This window comes from Coregonus clupeaformis, chromosome 1 (assembly GCF_020615455.1).
Source record: "Coregonus clupeaformis isolate EN_2021a chromosome 1, ASM2061545v1, whole genome shotgun sequence".
Classification (NCBI taxonomy): Eukaryota; Metazoa; Chordata; class Actinopteri; order Salmoniformes; family Salmonidae; genus Coregonus; species Coregonus clupeaformis.
The window spans coordinates 96490225-96512387 of NC_059192.1; the positions used below are offsets into that span (position 1 = coordinate 96490225).

General features: G+C 45.2%; 1 protein-coding gene across 4 annotated transcripts in view; it reads left to right on the plus strand.

Moving 5' to 3' along the window:
- LOC121577986 (polypeptide N-acetylgalactosaminyltransferase 2) overlaps positions 1-20969 on the plus strand; it is a 93371-nt gene extending 72402 nt beyond the window's left edge. For 3 of the 4 annotated variants that reach the window (XM_041892022.2, XM_041892043.2, XM_041892036.2), the window contains 13 exons: positions 5276-5374; positions 5492-5559; positions 7573-7638; positions 9141-9262; positions 11037-11124; positions 14133-14220; positions 16153-16256; positions 16485-16611; positions 17811-17903; positions 18470-18553; positions 18785-18929; positions 19413-19532; positions 19760-20969. In XM_041892022.2, coding sequence (XP_041747956.1) covers positions 5276-5374; positions 5492-5559; positions 7573-7638; positions 9141-9262; positions 11037-11124; positions 14133-14220; positions 16153-16256; positions 16485-16611; positions 17811-17903; positions 18470-18553; positions 18785-18929; positions 19413-19532; positions 19760-19915 — 1360 coding nt within the window. In that variant the 3' untranslated portion in view covers positions 19916-20969. The remainder of the gene's footprint in view (positions 1-5275; positions 5375-5491; positions 5560-7572; positions 7639-9140; positions 9263-11036; positions 11125-14132; positions 14221-16152; positions 16257-16484; positions 16612-17810; positions 17904-18469; positions 18554-18784; positions 18930-19412; positions 19533-19759) is intronic. The other variant, XM_041892030.2, reaches the window with a different exon arrangement.
- Positions 20970-22163: the final 1194 nt, after the last annotated feature.

Genomic DNA, 22163 nt, shown 5'->3' on the forward strand with positions numbered 1-22163 from the left:
CATAAAGCGGTCATCAGGAACCAGGCTGACATAAAGCGGTCATCAGGAACCAGGCTGACATAAAGCGGTCATCAGGAACCAGGCTGACATAAAGCGGTCATCAGGAACCAGGCTGACATAAAGCAGTCATCAGGAACCAGGCTGACATAAAGCAGCCATCTGGAACCAGGCTGACATAAAGCAGTCATCAGGAACCAGGCTGACATAAAGCAGCCAGGCTGAATGTGAACATGGATATTTCAGCCTTTTGTCTTCTCTCCTCTGTTGTTGCTGTGAAGAGGAGTATTGTGATTTACTGTGAGTTCTCCTCTTTACTTTGTTCCATATCATATACACTATTTCAGCTTTCACTCTGTCCTGTTAGTTTCAACAAGGAAATGGGGTAGAATTCACAGTGATTGATTTGTTTATTCCGGAGGTGTACCGCATGCTGATTTAATTTCCGTTCACTCGGTGTCTGTAGAGAGCTGTAACTTCTAGGAGGGGATTGAACTGTATCTCTCACCAGTCAATGTGCCAGGCTCACAGTATGTGCTCTGGTGAAAATGATGTCATGCAGAGGTCTCTGTATTCATAGTTGATGGATATCAATGCCAGGGGGTGGCACATTGATTTGTTTGCTTCACCAGCTTGGCTCCTCTCACTGTGTGTGTGGGTTGAAGTATGTGGGGATTAAATGAATGCCAGTTTACCATATATGGCCATAGTGCTAGTCAGTGTATTTGAATCAAGGATACGTTTCCTCTATAGTTGACATATTGACTGTATAAATTGGTTTCCATGACACCCTGCAGGATTAGGCCAGTGTCTTTGAAAGTTTTGTGTCTTCTTCACTGAGTTTGAGCTCTCCCAGAGTTTCTCTGGCTGACACTGTTAGCATACAAGTGAAAGGTGCCCACAGTGTGCCCAACATTTGCATGCATAACATGCATATATTTGAATAGATTTGAAGCTCTTTTATTCCCACATCAACATGAGCTGTGACTACAGAGCCACAGGGAGGTTACCCCGAGTGTCTGAACCATGTCTATTACAGTACAACCACTAGTAGAAATGGGTTTAGGATTTATTTGAACTAACCTGTTGTTTTTTTCTTGTCCTGGACTCTTCCTTGGCAGCAATGGAAGATATCTGTCACCTATTTTTATTAATACAGAGCCATGGCTCTCAGTACAGTATTTCCACTAGAAGAATTCCCCCACAAACTTTCCAACATTCTGCTTCATCAAATTGTCACATTTGTTTCCAAGTCGCGAGAGTTCTAAATGAGGAAAGGCCCAAATGCTCAAGGTTTATGTACAACACTTAGATGTTCTGCCAGAGAAATCATATGAATAGAACTAGAAGTACTCTTCAGAAAGTGAAAAGAAAACTGAACATAAAATCACTTTACATCAAAAGAATGGACCCAGTACATCAGGTTAGAATGGACCCACCAGTATATCAGGTTAGAATGGACCCAGTACATCAGGTTAGAATGGACCCAGTACATCAGGTTAGAATGGACCCACCAGTATATCAGGTTAGAATGGACCCAGTACATCCGGTTAGAATGGACCCAGTACATCAGGTTAGAATGGACCCAGTACATCAGGTTAGAATGGACCCACCAGTATATCAGGTTAGAATGGACCCAGTACATCAGGTTAGAATGGACCCAGTACATCAGGTTAGAATGGACCCACCAGTATATCAGGTTAGAATGGACCCACCAGTATATCAGGTTAGAATGGACCCAGTACATCATGTTAGAATGGATCCAAGTACATCATGTTAGAATGGACCCACCAGTATATCATGTTAGAATGGACCCACCAGTATATCATGTTAGAATGGACCTACCAGTACATCATGTTAGAATGGACCTACCAGTACATCAGGTTAGAATGGATGCAGTACATCAGGTTAGAATGGATGCAGTACATCAGGTTAGAATGGATGCAGTAGATCAGGTTAGAATGGACCCACCAGTACAACAGGATAGAATGGACCCACCAGTACATTGTTAGAATGGACCCACCAGTATGTTAGGTTAGAATGGACCCACCAGTACATCATGTTAGAATGGACCCACCAGTACATCATGTTAGAATGGACCCACCAGTGCATCATGTTAGAATGGACCCAGTACATCATGTTAGAAAGATCAGTACCAAAGCATGAAACCCTTTGCACACTGTGAAAATCAAATTTAAATACATTAATGGCAGGAGGCCTGCTCGAGGCGTTACCTTGGATGGCAGGAGGCATGCTGGAGGCGTTACCTTGGATGGCAGGAGGCCTGCTGGAGGCGTTACCTTGGATGGCTGGAGGCCTGCTGGAGGCGTTACCTTGGATGGCTGGAGGCCTGCTGGAGGCTTTACCTTGGATGGCTGGAGGCATGCTGGAGGCGTTACCTTGGATGGCAGGAGGCCTGAAGGAGGCGTTACCTTGGATGGCAGGAGGCTTGCTGGAGGCGTTACCTTGGATGGCTGGAGGCCTGCTGGAGGCTTTACTTTGGATGGCTGGAGGCCTGCTGGAGGCATTACCTTGGATGGCTGGAGGCTTTACCTTGGATGGCTGGAGGCCTGCTGGAGGCTTTACCTTGGATGGCAGGAGGCCTGCTGGAGGCTTTACCTTGGATGACAGGAGGCATGCTGGAGGCGTTACCTTGGATGGCTGGAGGCCTGCTGGAGGCGTTACCTTGGATGGCTGGAGGCCTGCTGGAGGCGTTACCTTGGATGGCTGGAGGCCTGCTGGAGGCGTTACCTTGGATGGCAGGAGGCCTGCTGGAGGCGTTACCTTGGATGGCAGGAGGCCTGCTGGAGGCGTTACCTTGGATGGCTGGAGGCCTGCTGGAGGCTTTACCTTGGATGGCTGGAGGCCTGCTGGAGGCTTTACCTTGGATGGCTGGAGGCCTGCTGGAGGCTTTACCTTGGATGGCTGGAGGCCTGCTGGAGGCTTTACCTTGGATGGCTGGAGGCCTGCTGGAGGCTTTACCTTGGATGGCAGGAGGCCTGCTGGAGGCGTTACCTTGGATGGCAGGAGGCATGCTGGAGGCGTTACCTTGGATGGCTGGAGGCCAGCTGGAGGCGTTACCTAGGATGGCTGGAGGCCTGCTGGAGGCGTTACCTTGGATGGCTGGAGGCCTGCTGGAGGCTTTACCTAGGATGGCTGGAGGCCTGCTGGAGGCTACGGGTCTTAATGTTTTATGTATCGTCTGTTGTCAACCCAGCGTGGACTCTGTAACCGTTGTTGTTTTGGCCACTCTCTCCGATTCTAATTAAGCGTTCTCGGTGTACACTGCAGGATGAATATTTCATGAGAAATGTGAGCGGGTCACATTGTGAAGCGCTGCACGACGTGCACGTGAGGAGACCACCAAAGGACCAGGCAGTAGGTTATACAAAGCAACTCCTCAGCCGTGCTGGTTTTTTATTCCGACTATGGCTAGTCTTTCATATCCCCTCCCTACAGTATCTTGTTACCGACACCTCATTTCTATTGCGGAGCTCAGAGAGAGCTACATCACATGGCGTACATGAAGTAGGATTGTTGTCTGTGCAAAGAAAGGGGAGTGCTGCAGTTTGTTTGATGGTACACAGCCGGTGTCAAGGGCTTGGTTAAGCCGGGGATGGTTTACTTGACTAGTTTACATCCATTCGAAGAAGCATGGACTTTAATGTGAATACAGTCCTAACAGCAATGTAGGTTAGGAGTCCTCCTGCGGAGGGTGTAAAAGTGCTATGTTCCAGTCAGGCACAGGCTGAACACGTTTGCCTGTAGATCAAAGGAAACGGCCTCTCTTCTTCTGTGCCATCGTGTTATAGTGCCTACCAGATCTGGGTTCAAATACATGCGTTTTTTAACTATTTTTATTTTAAATACTTATTTGCTGTGTATTTGAAGTATTTTGAAATAATTTCCTAGAAATACTAGGGTATGTGAAACTACAGTATATACCCCTAAGACCAACCAGACCTGGGTTTAAATACATAGTATTTTAATATTTGTATTTGAAAATAGATTTATATTTGATACTTTCCAAATGTATTTCCAAATACATTCTAATATTCAACAACTTGTATTTTCAAAAAAAATTTTTCTTAATACTTACTTTGAAATGTATGTGAAAGTAATTTAAATAATACATTGTAAAATAAAATATAAAGCGTTTTTGAAAAAATACATAATATATATTTTTTACAATGTCTTTTTTCAATTACTAATGTTATTTGAACCCAGGTCTGTTGCCTACACACATCCGGAGCAGGATATGGAGTTTACACTGTACGCTTATGGAAAAATAGTGAAATGCATATCAAATGAAAATGCCGGTGCCTTGCCGGTACATTGCTAATCACCCATATTTAGTTTAATGTTATACCCCCTCCGCTACTTGTCAACCCAAACATGTTATAGACGGTTTACTTCTTTATGACAGACTGAGTAGACAGAAAACTCCATCTCCAAGGAAGGTTAAAAATGAACTCTGCTCAGTCTGTGTCAATTTAGTTCCCCTAACAGCCATAACTTGATTACTGTAGGAGACACCAGGCGGTGTGTAATGGTCTATTGGGAGACCTGCTGGTGTTCAGCTGGGGCACTAAATAGTCCACTACTGAAGTTGTGTGTGTCTCAGGTACTGTCTGTAAAGTAGATCAGGCATCCATTGATCCAGTAGCTTCAGGAGGTCCTCTCCTGGCCCAGATGGTATCATAGTTGACCTCTGCTCTGGGAACTATGGCCAGCTATTTTATGCCTGGAGTTTTCCTAAAAAGGGAGAGTCTTGTAACTCCTGTAGGAAGCATTGATTGATGTCACAATCTTACTCTAGTGTTGTCACTCTCTCCCTCTCTCCCTCCCTCTCTCTCTCGCTCCATGGAGGCTCGTCGTGGGCACTCTGTGTCGATGGCGTTGACGTGGGGAGCGGCTGCTCTCTCATCCGTAGCCGAAGCTGCTGGTGACTGGGCTCTAGTGGATTATCCCATCTCTGTCATATTGAAATCTCAAGGGGCTGGTCTGAGGCTCCATCGCTTAAGCAAGCAACACTTGCTGTCCATTACAGCTTCACCAAACCGTCACAAGAGTGTGTAACCTATTTTTTAAAGGTTACAGATGGATACATTGGTCTGGGCCCAGAGATTTAAACTCCAAAAGCTACATTTATTCAGCCAGCGTATTGGAACACAACACCAGCTAACCCTTGTTTCTCTCTTTTAAAGGCAGATAATTGGTCCTTTTTGGCCATTGAGTGTTTTCAGTGTCCTAATGAATGTTCCCCTTTGTCCCTCAGCTGCCGGCATAAACAGTGGAAGACAGAGCTGCCTGCTTCTAGTGTGATCATCACCTTCCACAATGAGGCCCGCTCAGCTCTGCTCCGCACCGTGGTCAGGTGAGCACACACACACACACACACACACACACACACACACACACACACACACACACACACTCTGACAGTCTAGGCCTGGTGATGCTAGCCCATGTCTAATCCTCTCCTCCCCTCCAGTGTTCTTAAGAAGAGTCCCCCCCACCTTGTCAAGGAGATTATTCTGGTGGATGATTACAGTGACAACCGTGAGTTGCTGTTTGAGTCTTTTCTACTCTCTCTTTTGTACTGATCCAGAGTGCCTTTGTCACTCTGGATCAGTACTGGCACTGGTTTACAGGCTCCAGGTCCTTCTCTCCCCCGTCACCCTGTCTGTAAACTAAAGCCCCTGTCCTGAACCATCGCTCAGGCTCCCTCCCTCTAAACTCTGGGGGACCCCTAAGGGCACATGCCTCCAGCTCAGGCATCACACCTGTCATTTATCTTTCCCTCCATAGTTTTCATAGAGGTCTCTTGTTGTACCCGTCAGCCTTTTGAAATAGATTAAAGCGATCTTTGAGTTTTCTGTCAGACAGTGTCGCCGTCAGTGGAGGGCAACTAAGTAAACCATTGGTCCCGCTTTAAATGAAACATAACTTTTTTAAGGCTGAAAATAGGTCTTCATAAAGCCTTTATAAGGCCTATATACAGTTGAAGTCGGAAGTTTACATACACCTTAGCCAAATACATTTAAACTCAGTTTTTCACAATTCCTGACATTTAATCCTAGTAAAAATGCCCTGTTTTAGGTCAGTTAGGATCACCACTTTATTTTAAGAACGTGAAATGTCAGAATAATAGTAGAGTGATTTATTTCAGTTTTTATTTCTTTCATCACATTCCCAGTGGGTCAGAAGTTTACATACACTCAATTAGTATTTGGTAGCATTGCCTTTAAATTGTTCAACTTGGGTCAAACATTTCGGGTAGCCTTCCACAAGCTTCCCACAATAAGTTGGGTGACTTCTGGCCCATTCCTCCAGACAGAGCTGGTGTAACTGAGTCAGGTTTGTGGGCCTCCTTGCTCGTACACGCTTTTTGTTGTCCTTAAGCCATTTTGCCACAACTTTGAAAGTATGCTTGGGGTCATTGTCCGTTTGGAAGACCATTTGCGACCAAGCTTTAACTTCCTGACTGATTGCTTCAATATATCCACATAATTTTCCTTCCTCATGATGCCATCTATTTTGTGAAGTGCACCAGTCCCTGCTGCAGCAAAGCACCCCCACAGCATGATGCTGCCACCCCCGTGCTTCACGGTTGGGATGGTGTTCTTCGGCTTGCAAGGTACCCCCTTTTTCCTCCAAACATAACGATTTTTGTTTCATCAGACCAGAGGACATTTCTCCAAAAAGTGCGATCTTTGTCCCCATGTGCAGTTGCAAACCGTAGTCTGGCTTTTTTAAGGCGGTTTTGGAGCAGTGGCTTCTTCATTGCTGAGCGGCCTTTCAGGTTATGTCGATATAGGACTTGTTTTACTGTGGATATAGATACTTTTGTACCTGTTTCCTCCAGCATCTTCACTAGGTCCTTTGCTGTTGTTCTGGAATTGATTTGCACTTTTCGCACCAAAGTACGTTCATCTCTAGGAGACAGAACGCGTCTCCTTCCTGAGCGGTATGACGGCTGCGTGGTCCCATGGTGTTTATACTTGCGTACTAATGTTTGTACAGATGAACGTGGTATATTCAGGCATTTGGAAATTGCTCCCAAGAATGAACCAGACTTGTGGAGGTCTACAATTTCTTTTCTGAGGTCTTGGCTGATTTCTTTTGATTTTCCCATGATGTCAAGCAAAGAGGCACTTAGTTTGAAGGTAGGCCTTGAAATACATCCACAGGTACACCTCCAATTGACTCAAATGATGTCAATTAGACTATCAGAAGCTTCTAAAGCCATGACATCATTTTCTGGAATTTTCCAAGCTGTTTAAAGGCACAGTCATCTTAGTGTATGTAAACTTCTGGCCCACTGGAATTGTGATACAGTGAATTATAAGTGAAATAATCTGTCTGTATCAATTGTTGGAAAAAATGACTCCTAACCGACTTGCCAAAACTATAGTTCGTTAACAAGAAATTTGTGGAGTGGTTGAAAACAAGTTTGAATGACTCCAACCTAAGTGTATGTAAACTTCAACTGTAGATGTTTATTTGACATGTGTGTGTATATGTATATAGATGGTTTATTTTAGTAACCAAGGTTTGTGTCTCGTGGTTCAGCTGAAGATGGAGCCTTGTTGGGGACAATTGAGAAGATCCGGGTTCTTCGAAACGATCGACGAGAAGGTGAGTGGATGTATGGGAAATACATTTGAAGGAATAAAACTACTAGTTGAAAATGATTGGTCAGGCTTCAGTCATCATCAATATTTGATGCCCATTGTCCTTGACCTTGTCCAGCACTGCATGTACCCTAATCAGATTTTATTTATTATGGATCCCCATTAGCAGGCAGCAGCTACTCTTCCTGGGGTCCAGCAAAATTAAGGCAGTTATACATTTTAAAAACATTACAATACATTCATAACCATTTTTACAACATTTTAAGTGTGTGCCCTCAGGCCTCTACTCTACTACCACATATCTATAACACAAAATCCATGTGTACATGTGTGTATAGTGCGTATGTTATCGTGTGTTTGTATGCATGTGTCTATGTTTGTGTTGCTTCACAGTCCCCGCTGTTGCGTAAGGTGTATTTTTATCTAATCAGATGTACCCTAATCAAATGTTCCACTTGTACCAGCAGAGAAGGATCATTAGGGCGAGGAAAGAAAAACACTGAACAGGTTTATACTGGGGAGAAAATATACACTCCAAAACAATGAAGAGTTTGTAACAAGCAGAGTATATTTTTGGAAAGTGCTTTGTGTGCTGTCCAATAGAAAGAACATTGGGCCAAAAAGACTTGGCTGCAGTCCTCTGTTCATTATTCGTATCTCTGCTAAACTGATTCTCTTTTACACAATAGCACACCACACCCTGCCCCTCTCAACCAACTAAGCAAGATTGGAATTATCTAACCCAGGATTACATTTCATATGAGCTTGCACTTCAGCAGACAATGGATGACTTCAAACCAAGTCATTAAAACATACCAGATGACTTCAAACCAAGTCATTAAAACATACCAGATGACTTCAAACCAAGTCATTAAAACATACCAGATGACTTCAAACCAAGTCATTAAAACATACCAGATGACTTCAAACCAAGTCATTAAAACATACCAGATGACTTCAAACCAAGTCATTAAAACATACCAGATGACTTCAAACCAAGTCATTAAAACATACCAGATGACTTCAAACCAAGTCATTAAAACATACCAGATGACTTCAAACCAAGTCATTAAAACATACCAGATGACTTCAAACCAAGTCATTAAAACATACCAGATGACTTCAAACCAAGTCATTAAAACATACCAGATGACTTCAAACCAAGTCATTAAAACATACCAGATGACTTCAAACCAAGTCATTAAAACATACTCATTTAATAGCTTTTCACTCTGTATGAAAAAATGTGAAAATGTATGCACTCACTACTATAAGTCGCTCTAGATAAGTGTCTGCTAAATGACTATAATGTACATTTAACCATTTTAATCTGGGTATTTTTAAGTTTTGTATTAATAATGTGAAAAGTTTAAATATTAAAAAATATTGAAATATGAGTAGCCAAACTTCAGAGAACCGGTAGTGTATATGTAGTTAAGGAAATGAGAGGCGTATGAATAACATTACATGTTGTAGATAAGAGCACCAGGCATCTCTCCTCCACAGGTCTGATGAGATCGCGGGTGAGAGGGGCCAACACAGCCACTGCAAGTGTTCTCACCTTCCTGGACAGCCATTGCGAGTGTAACGAACACTGGCTGGAACCACTCCTGGAGAGGGTGGCAGAGGTCAGTGTGTACCATAGTCACCCATGTCATTTAGCCCCACGGTCAGGGATACTGTCTCTGAAACAAATATATATACACACACACACCGGAACACCGACACACACCGGAGCACACACTCGCAGGCCTGGCAGATGCCATTCTGTTGAAGCAGCAGCCCCCTCTGAGTTTGGCCTGAGCTCAGATGCCTACCGTTATCCTGGTATCCTGTTATCCTATTATCTGGTATCCAATTATCTGGTATCTTGTTATCCTATTAGCTGGTATCCTGTTATCCTATTATCTGGTATCCTATTATCTGTTATCCTGTTATCCTATTATCTGTTATCCTGTTATCCTATTGTCTGGTATCCTATTATCCTATTGTCTGTTATCATTTTATCCTGTTATCCTATTATCTGGTATCCTATTATCTGTTATCCTGTTATCATATTGTCTGGTATCCTATTATCCGTTATCCTGTTATCCTATTGTCTGGTATCCTATTATCCTGTTATCCTATTGTCTGTTATCATTTTATCCTGTTATCCTATTATCTGTTATCCTGTTATCCTATTGTCTGGTATCCTATTATCTTGTTATCCTATTATCTGTTATCCTGTTAGCCTATTATCTGTTATCCTGTTGTTATCTTGTTATCCTATACAGACACACACACACACACACACACACACACACACACACTGACAGACAGACAGACACTAATGGATAAACACACTGACAGACATGGGGGATTCAGAGGGGTTGAGACAAGCACAGGTAACGTTAAACACACACACATCCCCTCTAGGTACTTAAACAGACAGACAGAGGGACAGTTCGACAGATTGGGGTTCAGCCAGGTAGGGTAAACATAACTAGAGTTGCTAAATAATGCAGTATCAGAGCCTTGGGTTAAGAGTATTACCTACGTGTCACTCGGGTGTGAGGAGGAGCGGCCACGTGCGTGCTCAGCCCCCTCCTGTACTCCCTGTTTACCCATGACTGCGTGGCCAGGCACGCCTCCAACTCAATCATCAAGTTTGCAGACGACACAACAGTGGTAGGCCTTATTACCAACAATGACGAGACAGCCTACAGGGAGGAGGTGAGGGCCCTGGCGGAGTGGTGCCAGGAAAATAACCTCTCCCTCAACGTCAACAAAACTAAGGAGCTCATCGTGGACTTCAGGTGACAGCAGAGGGAGCACCCCCCTATCCACATCAATGTCGCTGCAGTGGAGAAGGTGAAAAGCTTCAAGTTCTTCGGCGTACAAATCACTGACAATCTAAAATGGTCCACCCACACAGACAGTGTGGTGAAGAAGGCGCAACAGAGCCTCTTCAACCTCAGGAGGCTGAAGAAATTCAGACCCTTACAAACTTTTACAGATGCACCTTTGAGAGCATCCTGTCGAACTGCACCGTTCGCAACCGCAGGGCTCTCCAGAGGGTGGTGCGGTCAACCCAATGCATCACCGGGAGCACACTGCCTGCCCTCCAGGACATCTACAGCACCCGGTGTCACAGGAAGACCAACATCTATTTGTGTTCTGGCTGCATTAAGCTCATATATTTAAGGGAATATTTGGACAAAAGTTTGACTCAACGCAGATTTGTTTTGGACTCTAACTTAGTTATTCTGCTTTTATCTTGTGCTTGATTGTGAAATTATGTGGTGGTTTTGACTAATTATTTCAGTCCCTCAGTATTATTTCAGTCTCCCCCCCCCCGGCCTGGAAAATAATCTAGTGGAACACTGCATCTTTGTGTTCCATCTCTCTTTACTTCTCCCACAGGACAAAACGCGGGTTGTTTCCCCCATCATCGACGTCATCAACATGGACAACTTCCAGTACGTAGGCGCCTCAGCCGATCTCAAAGGAGGTAAATCACCAGCAGCTTTCATTTCCTCTCCAGGGCAGGCTAGAAAATTACACTGCAGTTTTTCACTCTGTACCCAATGTCACCTTCTGCCAAAGAAGTCTGTTTCTTGGTGTGTGGCTGGCTGGTTGGCTGGCTGACTGGCTGGTTGACTGACTGAATGGCTGGTTGACTGACTGAATGCCTGGCTGGCTGGCTGACTGGCTGGTTGGCTGACTGGCTGGTTGGCTGCCTAGCTGCACGTGTGTGTGAGAGCAAAGGAGAGAATAAGAGCTTGATAAATCTTTAAGCCCTTTGGAATGGAAACTATTTGATTGATTTGTCTCCCATGGCTCCTGCATTCTATAGGGCTTATGAGAAGTGTAATGTACAGCCATATTAAGATAGACGCCACAGATATGTGATATAAATCAAATTTAATTTGTCACATGCGCCAAATACAACCATACCATGAAATGCTTACTTACAAGCCCTTAATCAACAATGCAATTCAAGAAATAGAGTTAAGAAAATATTTACTAAATAAACTAAAGTAAAAAATAAAATAAAAAGTAACACAATAAAATAACAATAACGAGGCTATATACAGGGGGTACCGGTACCGAGTCAATGTGGGGGGTACAGGTTAGTCGAGGTAATTTGTACATGTAGGTAGGGGTAAAGTGACTATGCATAGATGTGGGAGGGGGGTCAATGTAAATAGTCAGGGTGGCCATTTGATGAATTGTTCAGCAGTCTTATGGCTTGGGGGTAGAAGCTGTTAAGGAGCCTTTTGGATCTAGACTTGGCGTTCCGGTACCGCTTGCCGTGCGGTAGCAGAGAGAACAGTCTATGGACTTTGGTGATTGGAGTCTGACAATTTTCTGGGCCTTCCTCTGACACCACCTAGTATATAGGTCCTGGATGGCAGGAAGCTTGGCCCCAGTGATGTACTGGGCTGTACACACTACCCTCTAGTACCTTACGGTCAGATGCCGAGCAGTTGCCGTACTAGGAGGTGATGCAACCGATCAGGATTCTCTTGATGATGCAGTTGTATAACTTTTTGAGGATCTGGGGACCCATGCCAAATGGCGTTTGTCGTGCCCACTTGACGACATTCTTGGTGTGTTTGGACCATAATAGTTTGTTGGTGATGTGGACACCAAGGAACTTCAAACTCTGGACCCGCTCCACTACAGCCTCGTCGATGTGGATGGGGGCGTGTTTGGCCCTCCTTTTCCTGTAGTCCACGATCATCTCCTTTGTCTTGCTCACGTTGAGGGAGAGGTTGTTGTCCTGGCACCACACTGCCAGGTTTCTGACCTCCTCCCTATAGGCTGTCTCATCGTTGTCGGTGATCAGGCCTACCACCGTTGTCATCAGCAAACTTAATGATGGTGTTGGAGTCGTGCTTGGCCACGCAGTCGTGGGTGAACAGGGAGTACAGGAGGGGACTAAGCACGCACCCCTGAGGGCCCCCTGTGTTGAGGATCAGCGTGGCAGATGTGTTGTTGCCTGCCCTTACCACCTGGGGGCGGCCCGTCAGGAAGTTCAGGATCCAGTTGCAGAGGGAGGTGTTTAGTCCCAGGGTCCTTAGCTTAGTGATGAGCTTTGTGTGCACTATGGTGTTGAACGCTGAGCTGTAGTCAATGAATAGCATTCTCACATAGGTGTTCCTTTTGTCCAGGTGGGAAAGCACAGTGTGGAGTGCGATTGAGATTGCGTCATCTGTGGATCTGTTGGGGGCGGTATGCGAATTGAAGTGGGTCTATGGTTTCCGGGATGATGGTGTTGATGTGAGCCATGACCAGCCTTTCAAAGCACTTCATGGCTACTGACGTGAGTGCTATGGGGCGGTAGGCATTTAGGCAGGTTACCTTCGCTTTCTTGGGCACAGGGACTATGGTGGTCTGCTTGAAACATGTTGGCATTACAGACTCGGTCAGGGAGAGGTTGAAAATGTCAGTGAAGACACTTGCCAGTTGGTCCGCGCATGCTCTGAGTAAAAGTCCTGTTAATCCGTCTGGCCCCGCAGCCTTGTGAATGTTGACCTGTTTAAAGGTCTTGCTCACATCGGCTACGGAGAGCGTGATCACACTGTCGTCTGTAACAGCTGGGGCTCTCATGCATGCTTCAGTGTTACTTGCCTCGAAGCGAGCATAAAATACATTTAGCCCGTCTGGTAGGCTCGCGTCACTGGGCAGCTCGTGGCTGTCTTTCCCTTTTGTAGTCCGTAATAGTTTGCAAGCCCTGCCACATCCGACGAGCGTCAGAGCCGGTGTAGTACGATTCAATCTTAGTCCTGTATTGACGTTTTGCCTGTTTGATGGTTCGTCTGAGGGCATAGCGGGATTTCTTATAAGCGTCCGGATTAGTGTCCCGCTCCTTGAAAGCGGCAGTTCTAGCCTTTAGCTCAATGCGGATGTTGCCTGTAATCCATTGCTTCTGGTTGGGGTATGTATGTACGGTCACTGTTGGGACGACGTCATCGATGCACTTATTGATAAAGTCAGTGACTGATGTGGTGTACTACTCAATGCCATCGGAAGAATCCCGGAATATATTCTGTGCTAGCAAAACAGTCCTGTAGCGTAGCCTCCGCGTCATCTGACCACTTCCATATTGAGTCACTGGTACTTCCTGCTTTAGTTTTTGCTTGTAAGCAGAAATCAGCAGGATAGAATTATGGTCAGGTTTGCCAAATGGAGGGCAAGGGAGAGCTTTGTTCCCATCTCTGTGTGTGGAGTAAAGGTGGTCTAGTGTTTGTTTCCCTCTGGTTGCACATGTGACATGCTGGTAGAAATGAGGTAAAACTGATTTATGTTTATGTCCCCGGCCACTAGGAGCACCGCTTCTTGTTTGCTTATGGCCTTATAGCTATCAGTTAGGCATTGTGTGTGTGAAAAGGATAGAAGTGTTAGGAGGAATACAAACACTGACAACCAGCTTTTCCTTTTATTAAAATGACTCCACTCTTGTTTACTTGAAATCACTTGAAACCTAATCAGTACCTGTTTTTCCCGCTCTAGGATTTGATTGGAATCTGGTCTTCAAGTGGGACTATATGACCTTGGAGCAGAGGAGGGTGCGTCAAGGAAACCCCACTGCTCCAATCAAGTAAGCCTTCCTCTCCTCTGGGTTCTTTCTGCTGACCTCTCCTGCCTGCCTCACCTCTGCCTCATAGCCAGGCCCCTGAGCCCCCTGGAGGAGAGGCTGAGGCAAGCAGCATTAGATATCAGTGTGCAGCGTCCACACTGAGCCCTCTGGGGAATATAGTCCAAAGCTCCTGAAAAAGACCCAGAGCCTTTGAGCCTCTGTTGTTTTCTCCCTGCCGTATGACATCGGAGAGTGAAGTAAACACAGGCAGAGGTGATTGAAGGCATTCTCATCTTATCCAGCTTTGTGTCTTAAATTGTGTACAGTGATGAGAAGGGAGAAGATATTTGATGGGGATATTGCTGTGAAAGGATAGATTTGGTACATTGTACTATTTTTCTGCAATTCAATCGCTTCTAGATCAGAAGAGAGCAAACACTTTGATTTGTTCAATCAGTATGAGATCACAGAAATAATTCTGTTTTACTGAATAACCAAATGTCAGATGCATTCTCTCAGTAAACACATTGTTCCATTGTTTACCAACAGAGGGCGGCATTTAATCAATATCCAAAGACTAGAATTAGAATTTGGCTCTTCATTGCCTGTAATGCATATTGTTCCTCTTCACAAGGTGATGGTAATTAACCCAAAGGGTGACTCAAGTCATTTTTTATCATAATTGGCATTCTGTGTTTGAAAATGTCATTTTTTTTGTGGCAGATTTAGAGAAAACAATAGGATAAGCTGTTCTGGTTAAATGGTCTTCTAGATCTGCTTTTGTATCCCTGCATTATCCATGTCCCTGTAGACCAGACCTTGTTTGATCCATGTCCCTGTAGACCAGACCTTGTTTGATCCATGTCCCTGTAGACCAGACCTTGTTTGATCCATGTCCCTGTAGACCAGACCTTGTTTGACCATGTCCCTGTAGACCAGACCTTGTTTGATCCATGTCCCTGTAGACCAGACCTTGTTTGATCCATTTCTCTGTAGACCAGACCTTGTTTGATCCATGTCCCTGTAGACCAGACCTTGTTTGATCCATTTATCTGTAGACCAGACCTTGTTTGATCCATTTATCTGTAGAACAGACCTTGTTTGATCCATTTCTCTGTAGAACAGACCTTGTTTGATCCATTTCTCTGTAGACCAGACCTTGTTTGATCAATTTCTCTGTAGAACAGACCTTGTTTGATCCATTTCTCTGTAGAACAGACCTTGTTTGATCCATTTCTCTGTAGAACAGACCTTGTTTGATCCATTTCTCTGTAGACCAGACCTTGTTTGATCCATTTCTCTGTAGACCAGACCTTGTTTTTGTTTTGAGCCATGGATTTTTGTTCAACAACATTATTTTATCCAAGACGCTCATTGATGTTTTTCTTCCTTTTGAAAACAAAATAGCCTCTGAGGACAAGTGAAGTGTTGTATTATTCCATCCAAACAGTCACAGGACAGGGCACCACAGCTCCCTGTTGCTGCCGGGTTACAGGGCACCACAGCTCCCTGCTGCTGCCGGGTTACAGGGCACCACAGCTCCCTGCTGCTGCCGGGTTACAGGGCACCACAGCTCCCTGCTGCTGCCGGGTTACAGGGCACCACAGCTCCCTGCTGCTGCCGGGTTACAGGGCACCACAGCTCCCTGCTGCTGCCGGGTTACAGGGCACCACAGCTCCCTGCTGCTGCCGGGTTACAGGGCACCACAGCTCCCTGCTGCTGCCGGGTTACAGGGCACCACAGCTCCCTGCTGCTGCCGGGTTACAGGGCACCACAGCTCCCTGCTGCTGCCGGGTTACAGGGCACCACAGCTCCCTGCTGCTGCCGGGTTACAGGGCCAGGCTCCGGGTATCACATGCTGATGAGAGGACTGTAGGAGAGCTGAACTTGGCAGAAATGTCACGCTGTTTTGTCTCATAGCCCTAACTACTTTCTGTCTTACCTCTTTCTCAGGACTCCCATGATCGCCGGCGGCCTCTTTGTCATGGACAAGGACTACTTTGAGTTGCTGGGGAAGTATGACATGATGATGGATGTGTGGGGTGGAGAGAATCTAGGTAAGAGGACACAGAACACTAGGAAAGCTTGAGCTTGTTTGTCATTGTGTGGGAATGGGACGATATCTATATGTCAATATTATATGAGCCCATTTTCTGATTGAAACCGTACTGACGTTGAAGGTGCCAACCGTGAGAAGTTCTAGCACAATGAATTGTCACTCTAAAACCTTGCCCTAAACCGTTATAATAATGTGTGTGTTTTGTATTTGTCTTTGGACATTGCAGAGATCTCTTTCCGCGTGTGGCAGTGTGGCGGCAGTCTAGAGATCATTCCCTGCAGTCGAGTGGGACACGTCTTCAGGAAGCAGCATCCATATACCTTCCCTGGGGGCAGTGGCACCGTGTTTGCTAGGTGACTATTGATTGTCCCTGTGATGTATGAAAATGTATGCACTCGCTAACTGTAAGTCGCTCTGGATAAGAGCGTCTGCTAAATGACTAAAATGTAAATGATGTGAGGTAGACTTGGCTAAAGTCTGCCCTCTTTTGGTCCACTGGGTACTAACTTCTTCTACATACTGTCACATAACATTTACATTTACATTTTAGTCATTTAGCAGACGCTCTTATCCAGAGCGACTTACAGTTAGTGAATACATATTTTTTTTATACTGGCCCCCCGTGGGAATCGAACCCACAACCCTGGCGTTGCAAACGCCATGCTCTATCAACTGAGCTACATCCCTGCCGGCCATTCCCTCCCCTACCCTGGACGACGCTGGGCCAATTGTGCGCCGCCCATGAGTCTCCCGGTCACGGCCGGCGGCGACAGAGCCTGGATTCGAACCAGGATCTCTAGTGGCACACCAACTAGAGTGACTGTACATTAGGGTTTGTAATTAGAGCCATAATAAAGGCCCACTGTACCGGCTAACAACTGGCAATTGAGTTTACTCACTAACCCTACAGTAACTTTAACTTTACCCACATTTTCCCCTAACTTTACTTTTCTCAAAGACCCAATGAAATCCAAGCTGAGGCAGTGGGACGAATACCTGCTAGTAGCCTGCAGAGAAGGCCTGTTTCATTCCTCTGAAATTCACATCATAATACCGCTGTTCAAAGTCTAGCTGAGCTGCAGTCATTCAAATAGAGGCTCAATCAGAACAGAGGCCTCAGCTCTGCTCTCGTCCTGGCTTCACCCCTGCAGTGTCAACACTGTTCCAGCACTCATGGCATCTGGGTGATTCATGGATGAGAGAAGTGAACACTCCCTCCCTGCCCGTCTGTCACGCAGCACTGAAAACCCCACAGATTGCCAAGTCTTAGGATGTGTGCTCATATCTCAAAATAGCTTCGAGGACTGTCACACTCGTGTTTTCTGAAGCTTGAACTGCCTCCTCACTTTCTCTTGCCCTGTTCATATTTTTAACAGACATCCTTCCTTCCATTGAATAAATAACATATGATCAATTGAAAAGGTGCAAGCAGGGGTTCTATAACATTGCCTGTAGCTTTTGAAATCAGTGATTATTTACAGGACTGGAAGAAGGACCAGGAAGGATACATTTTGTAAGTATTCTAACATGGTGTGTATCTGTATGTCTACAGGAACACGAGGCGAGCAGCAGAGGTGTGGATGGACGAGTTTAAGAACTTCTACTACGCCGCTGTGCCCTCGGCCCGAAACGTGCCTTATGGCAAGTAAGTATCCTTTCAGACACCCTTCTTCCTGTGCCCTACGGCAAGTAAGTATCCTTTCAGACACCCTTCTTCCTGTGCCCTACGGCAAGTAAGTATCCTTTCAGACACCCTTCTTCCTGTGCCCTACGGCAAGTAAGTATCCTTTCAGACACCCCTCTTCCTGTGCCCTACGGCAAGTAAGTATCCTTTCAGACACCCTTCTTCCTGTGCCCTACGGCAAGTAAGTATCCTTTCAGACACCCTTCTTTCTGTGCCCTACGGCAAGTAAGTATCCTTTCAGACACCCTTCTTTCTGTGCCCTACGGCAAGTAAGTATCCTTTCAGACAACCTTCTTCCAAGATGGCATCGCAGATCGCCCTGCTGTCCTTGTATAGAATATCAAAACACATTTCCCTTTTTCTAACACATACAGAAGGTCAGATGGTACACCCTGAGCTGAGTTCTAATATGATGTACTCTGTGCTTTGATGTAGTGATCTCAGTTGCCTCCAGATGTCATGCTGCGGTCTCTCTCTCTGAGATGGCTGGTAGTTAGATGAGTCATGGTTTCCTCTCTGTCTGGCAGCATTCAGAGCAGAATGGAGATGAAGAAGAGGCTGGGCTGCCAGCCATTCAAGTGGTACCTGGAGAACGTGTACCCCGAGCTGCGGTGAGTAGAGAGGCAGCACCGCCACAGTGGACCAGCAAGATACTGCTTTGAAAATGGCCAAAGCTAAACATAAAGACATAGCTGTTGACTGTTTCCCCTACCATTATATAGGCGGAACAGACTTTGGGGGCCTTTGCGTGACACTTGGAAATTCAACTAGGGGAAATACTGTGGTGCTGGCATATACTCACGTCTTGTGATTTGACTTGTGGTGTTTGTCTGGCCCTTCAGGGTCCCTGACCATCAGGACATTGCCTTCGGAGCTCTGCAGCAGGGAGGGAACTGCTTAGACACGCTGGGACACTTTGCAGACGGAGTTGTGGGGGTCTATGAATGCCACAACGCTGGGGGAAATCAGGTACCATTCAGGGCTCAGGTACTGCTCAGATCCATTACACATAACCAAGCTGTGCACTGGGCTGGGTAACACACACTGAGGTGGGTTTACTTTGGTCAGGTTCTGGACTGGCCAGTCAACCATTTTTGGTTCTGGACTGGACAGTCAACTATCAGATTCTGGACTGGACAGTCAACTATCAGGTTCTGGACTGGATAGTCAACTATCAGGTTCTGGACTACTTTGATTGGGGGTGTCTGATTCATACTGATGAAATCCATTTTGATGTCCCACTTCCCACAATATATTGATTATATTACTGAGCTGGAGGAAGAGATTCTGGGAGAGTCAAGCCCCTGTTGGTCTATATAGGTGTGATTTACAACAGACAACATGCAAACACCACATATTCACACTTGACAAAGACACACACATAAAAACTAGATCTGCATAGTCATTCAGAGGACTACCCTAAACTGTGCAAATGTAGCAAATTGACTGTGTCCCCCTCTTGGTCCTCAGGAATGGGCGCTGACCAAGGACAAGTCAGTAAAGCACATGGACCTTTGTCTGACGGTGGTGGACCGCATCGCAGGCTCACAAATCAAACTGCAGGGCTGCAGGGAAAACGACAGCAGACAAGTGAGCGAGACGAGCACCGAGTCATGCACCAAGGATCAGATCAATCAGAAAGCACTAGTAGTAAATTAAAGAGACTGGATTGGGATGATCCCTTTGGATTTAAACTCACCATCAATAGAAACCATTAGTGATCATAGGATTATTACATAAAAACCTGTGACTGATTTGTGCACCCTTGTTTCCTCCGTCTCCCAACCCCTCCCTGACCCCACCTCATGTGTCTCCAGAAATGGGAGCAGATCGAGAGCAACTCCAAGCTGCGGCACATGGGCAGCAACCTGTGCCTGGACAGCCGCAGTGCACGCACTGGGGGGCTGACAGTGGAGGTGTGCAGCCCAAACCTCAACCAGCAGTGGAAGTTCACCCTCAACCTCCAGCCCTAGAGAGGGAGAGAGACAAACAGAGACGGACAGACAAACGGAGAGAGAGTGTCCCCCACCAGCACCACCTCCTCTCCTCCCCGGAGCCAAACAGACTAGAGCCACCCAGTACCAACACATACAGACGGACAGACTGAGGCCCCCGGAGGGGCCACAACACAGAGGGAAGAAGGATATGAAACTACAGACTACCAAGTGGGATGATGATGATGATGATGATTTTTAATGTTGATGATGATTTTAATCTTGGTGATGATGATAATGCTTTCCCTCAAACTATATACCTCAGCTTTTCATCTTTAGTCCCGCTCTTTGGAACGTGAAGAAGTAATTTTTCTTATTGCAGGTGAAAGGAACTTTCTGGATGTTTTTCTATTTTGTGCGTGTTCTTTGTTCTCTCTTTCCACTGAAGTTCTGAAATGGATAAGACTATTAATTAGTCGTTTTTCTCTCTCAAGCAATCTGTCTTTGTTGAATGTAAATTACGTATTCTACAGAGGTTCCCTGACTAGACAGAGACTGCACAGGAAGAAAGCTGATGGTTTCAGCTGGGTTTGGCACCTTAAAATCCTGCTGGTAGAAGGGAAATGACTGTATGCACTGTTCCTCTCGTTCACTCAAACGCTTCTCTCCTGATTGGTGGACTGCTCTGCCAGAGTGAGCGGAAAATAGATTTTGCTCCTGCCACGGGTTGTAAGAGGGTACGTCGTCCGATCAGAAGAAGCTCTTCGCAGGCCTCATGGATACTGGTGGGGCCAAGAGTTGTCGAGGGTGTGGATGTATCGCTGCTGGATCGTCACAGACTGTAGAACTGGCTGCTACGGCTCCTCAGTGTTTGTCCCCTTTGTCCATCACAATAGAATGGAAAATCCACAAAAAAATACATAGATGTATATTTTCATGAATGTTTGTTTTTTCTTTGCAAAAGCAGTACAGTGTCCAAGTTTTATTATAGTTTTATTTTATTTCTAGCAGACATCGAAAAAAATGTTTTGTGTCAATTATACTGTAGAATAATCAACTGAGGAACACAGTAAACTGGACAGATATTTCTTTATACTGTTGTTGTGTTCTGACTGTTCTCTTACTTTCTAGATTTGTTTTCCTTTTCAGTGTCAGTGTTACCATAGTAACTACCCTGTCATAACCTCATCCAAATCAGTATTGGTGAAGAGTTTATTACAGGGTAATGTTGGAGCCATAATTTCCATTATCAGAAGTCTACAAGTGTTCTTGAAATGTTGTCTCACACAGTATATGTATACATTGGAGTCCTTATTGTCAGTATTTGTGATTTTGATATTTTAGAAAATGACACTTCTGTTCTGTCGGGAAGTGACTGTCAGCATGTACATGGGGAGGCCTTGTGTTGCATGTTCCAATACGTCACTGTCTTTTTTTCCTAGTTTTTTTCTGTTCATTTTGTTTCTCGACATTACTCACATGCTTTGTGAATGTCTTTGCCTTTTTTCATATCCATCCCACCTAAAGGAGAATGTGTCTGTGTGTGCTAGTGAACAGCTTTCAACAGGTTTCTTGAAGGAGGGCAGGTCATTCGGCTATAGTTAACTGCACTCACAAGGGAGAAAAAGCAATAAGATGTTCCTATTTTCCTATTTCAGTATAATTGTTGTGCATTTAGCTCACATCTGCTTCGGGACCATTCTGATTGTGTTTCTACATGTAGCTTGTGATATGTGGTACTTTAACGTTACTGTTTGTTGCTTAAGAGCAGCAGAATCCACCGTTAATGTGATGGCCAAAGGACCCTATAATGACTTATGAAAGCAAAGATCTATCCATTGACATGACATTGTTTTTGTCTCAGTTGGGATTCCCCCGATATGAATGGAGATTAATTTATTCTAGAATCGCAAATGACTAATTATTTAGTAATATTTTCTGTCTGTATTTTGTAAGCCTTCATTATATATGCACATATTTACCATAAGCAGTCTGTAAGTCCTAAACATCAATCTCTGTGTGTTCTACACCATTCTGGTCAAACTTCCGGATACAAAAGGAACTCCAACCATCAGTACAGAAATGAGCATCACAGCGACAGAGCATTGCAGCAGCTCCCATCTGACTCTTGTGTGAAGGTATTGCATTAAAAAAAATGCCAAAGAGAGGAGGTATCCCACGGGAAGAGAAGGAGGTATCCCACGGGAAGAAAGGAGGTATCCCACGGGAAGAGAGGTGGTATCCCACGGGAAGAGAGGTGGTATCCCACGGGAAGAGAGGTGGTATC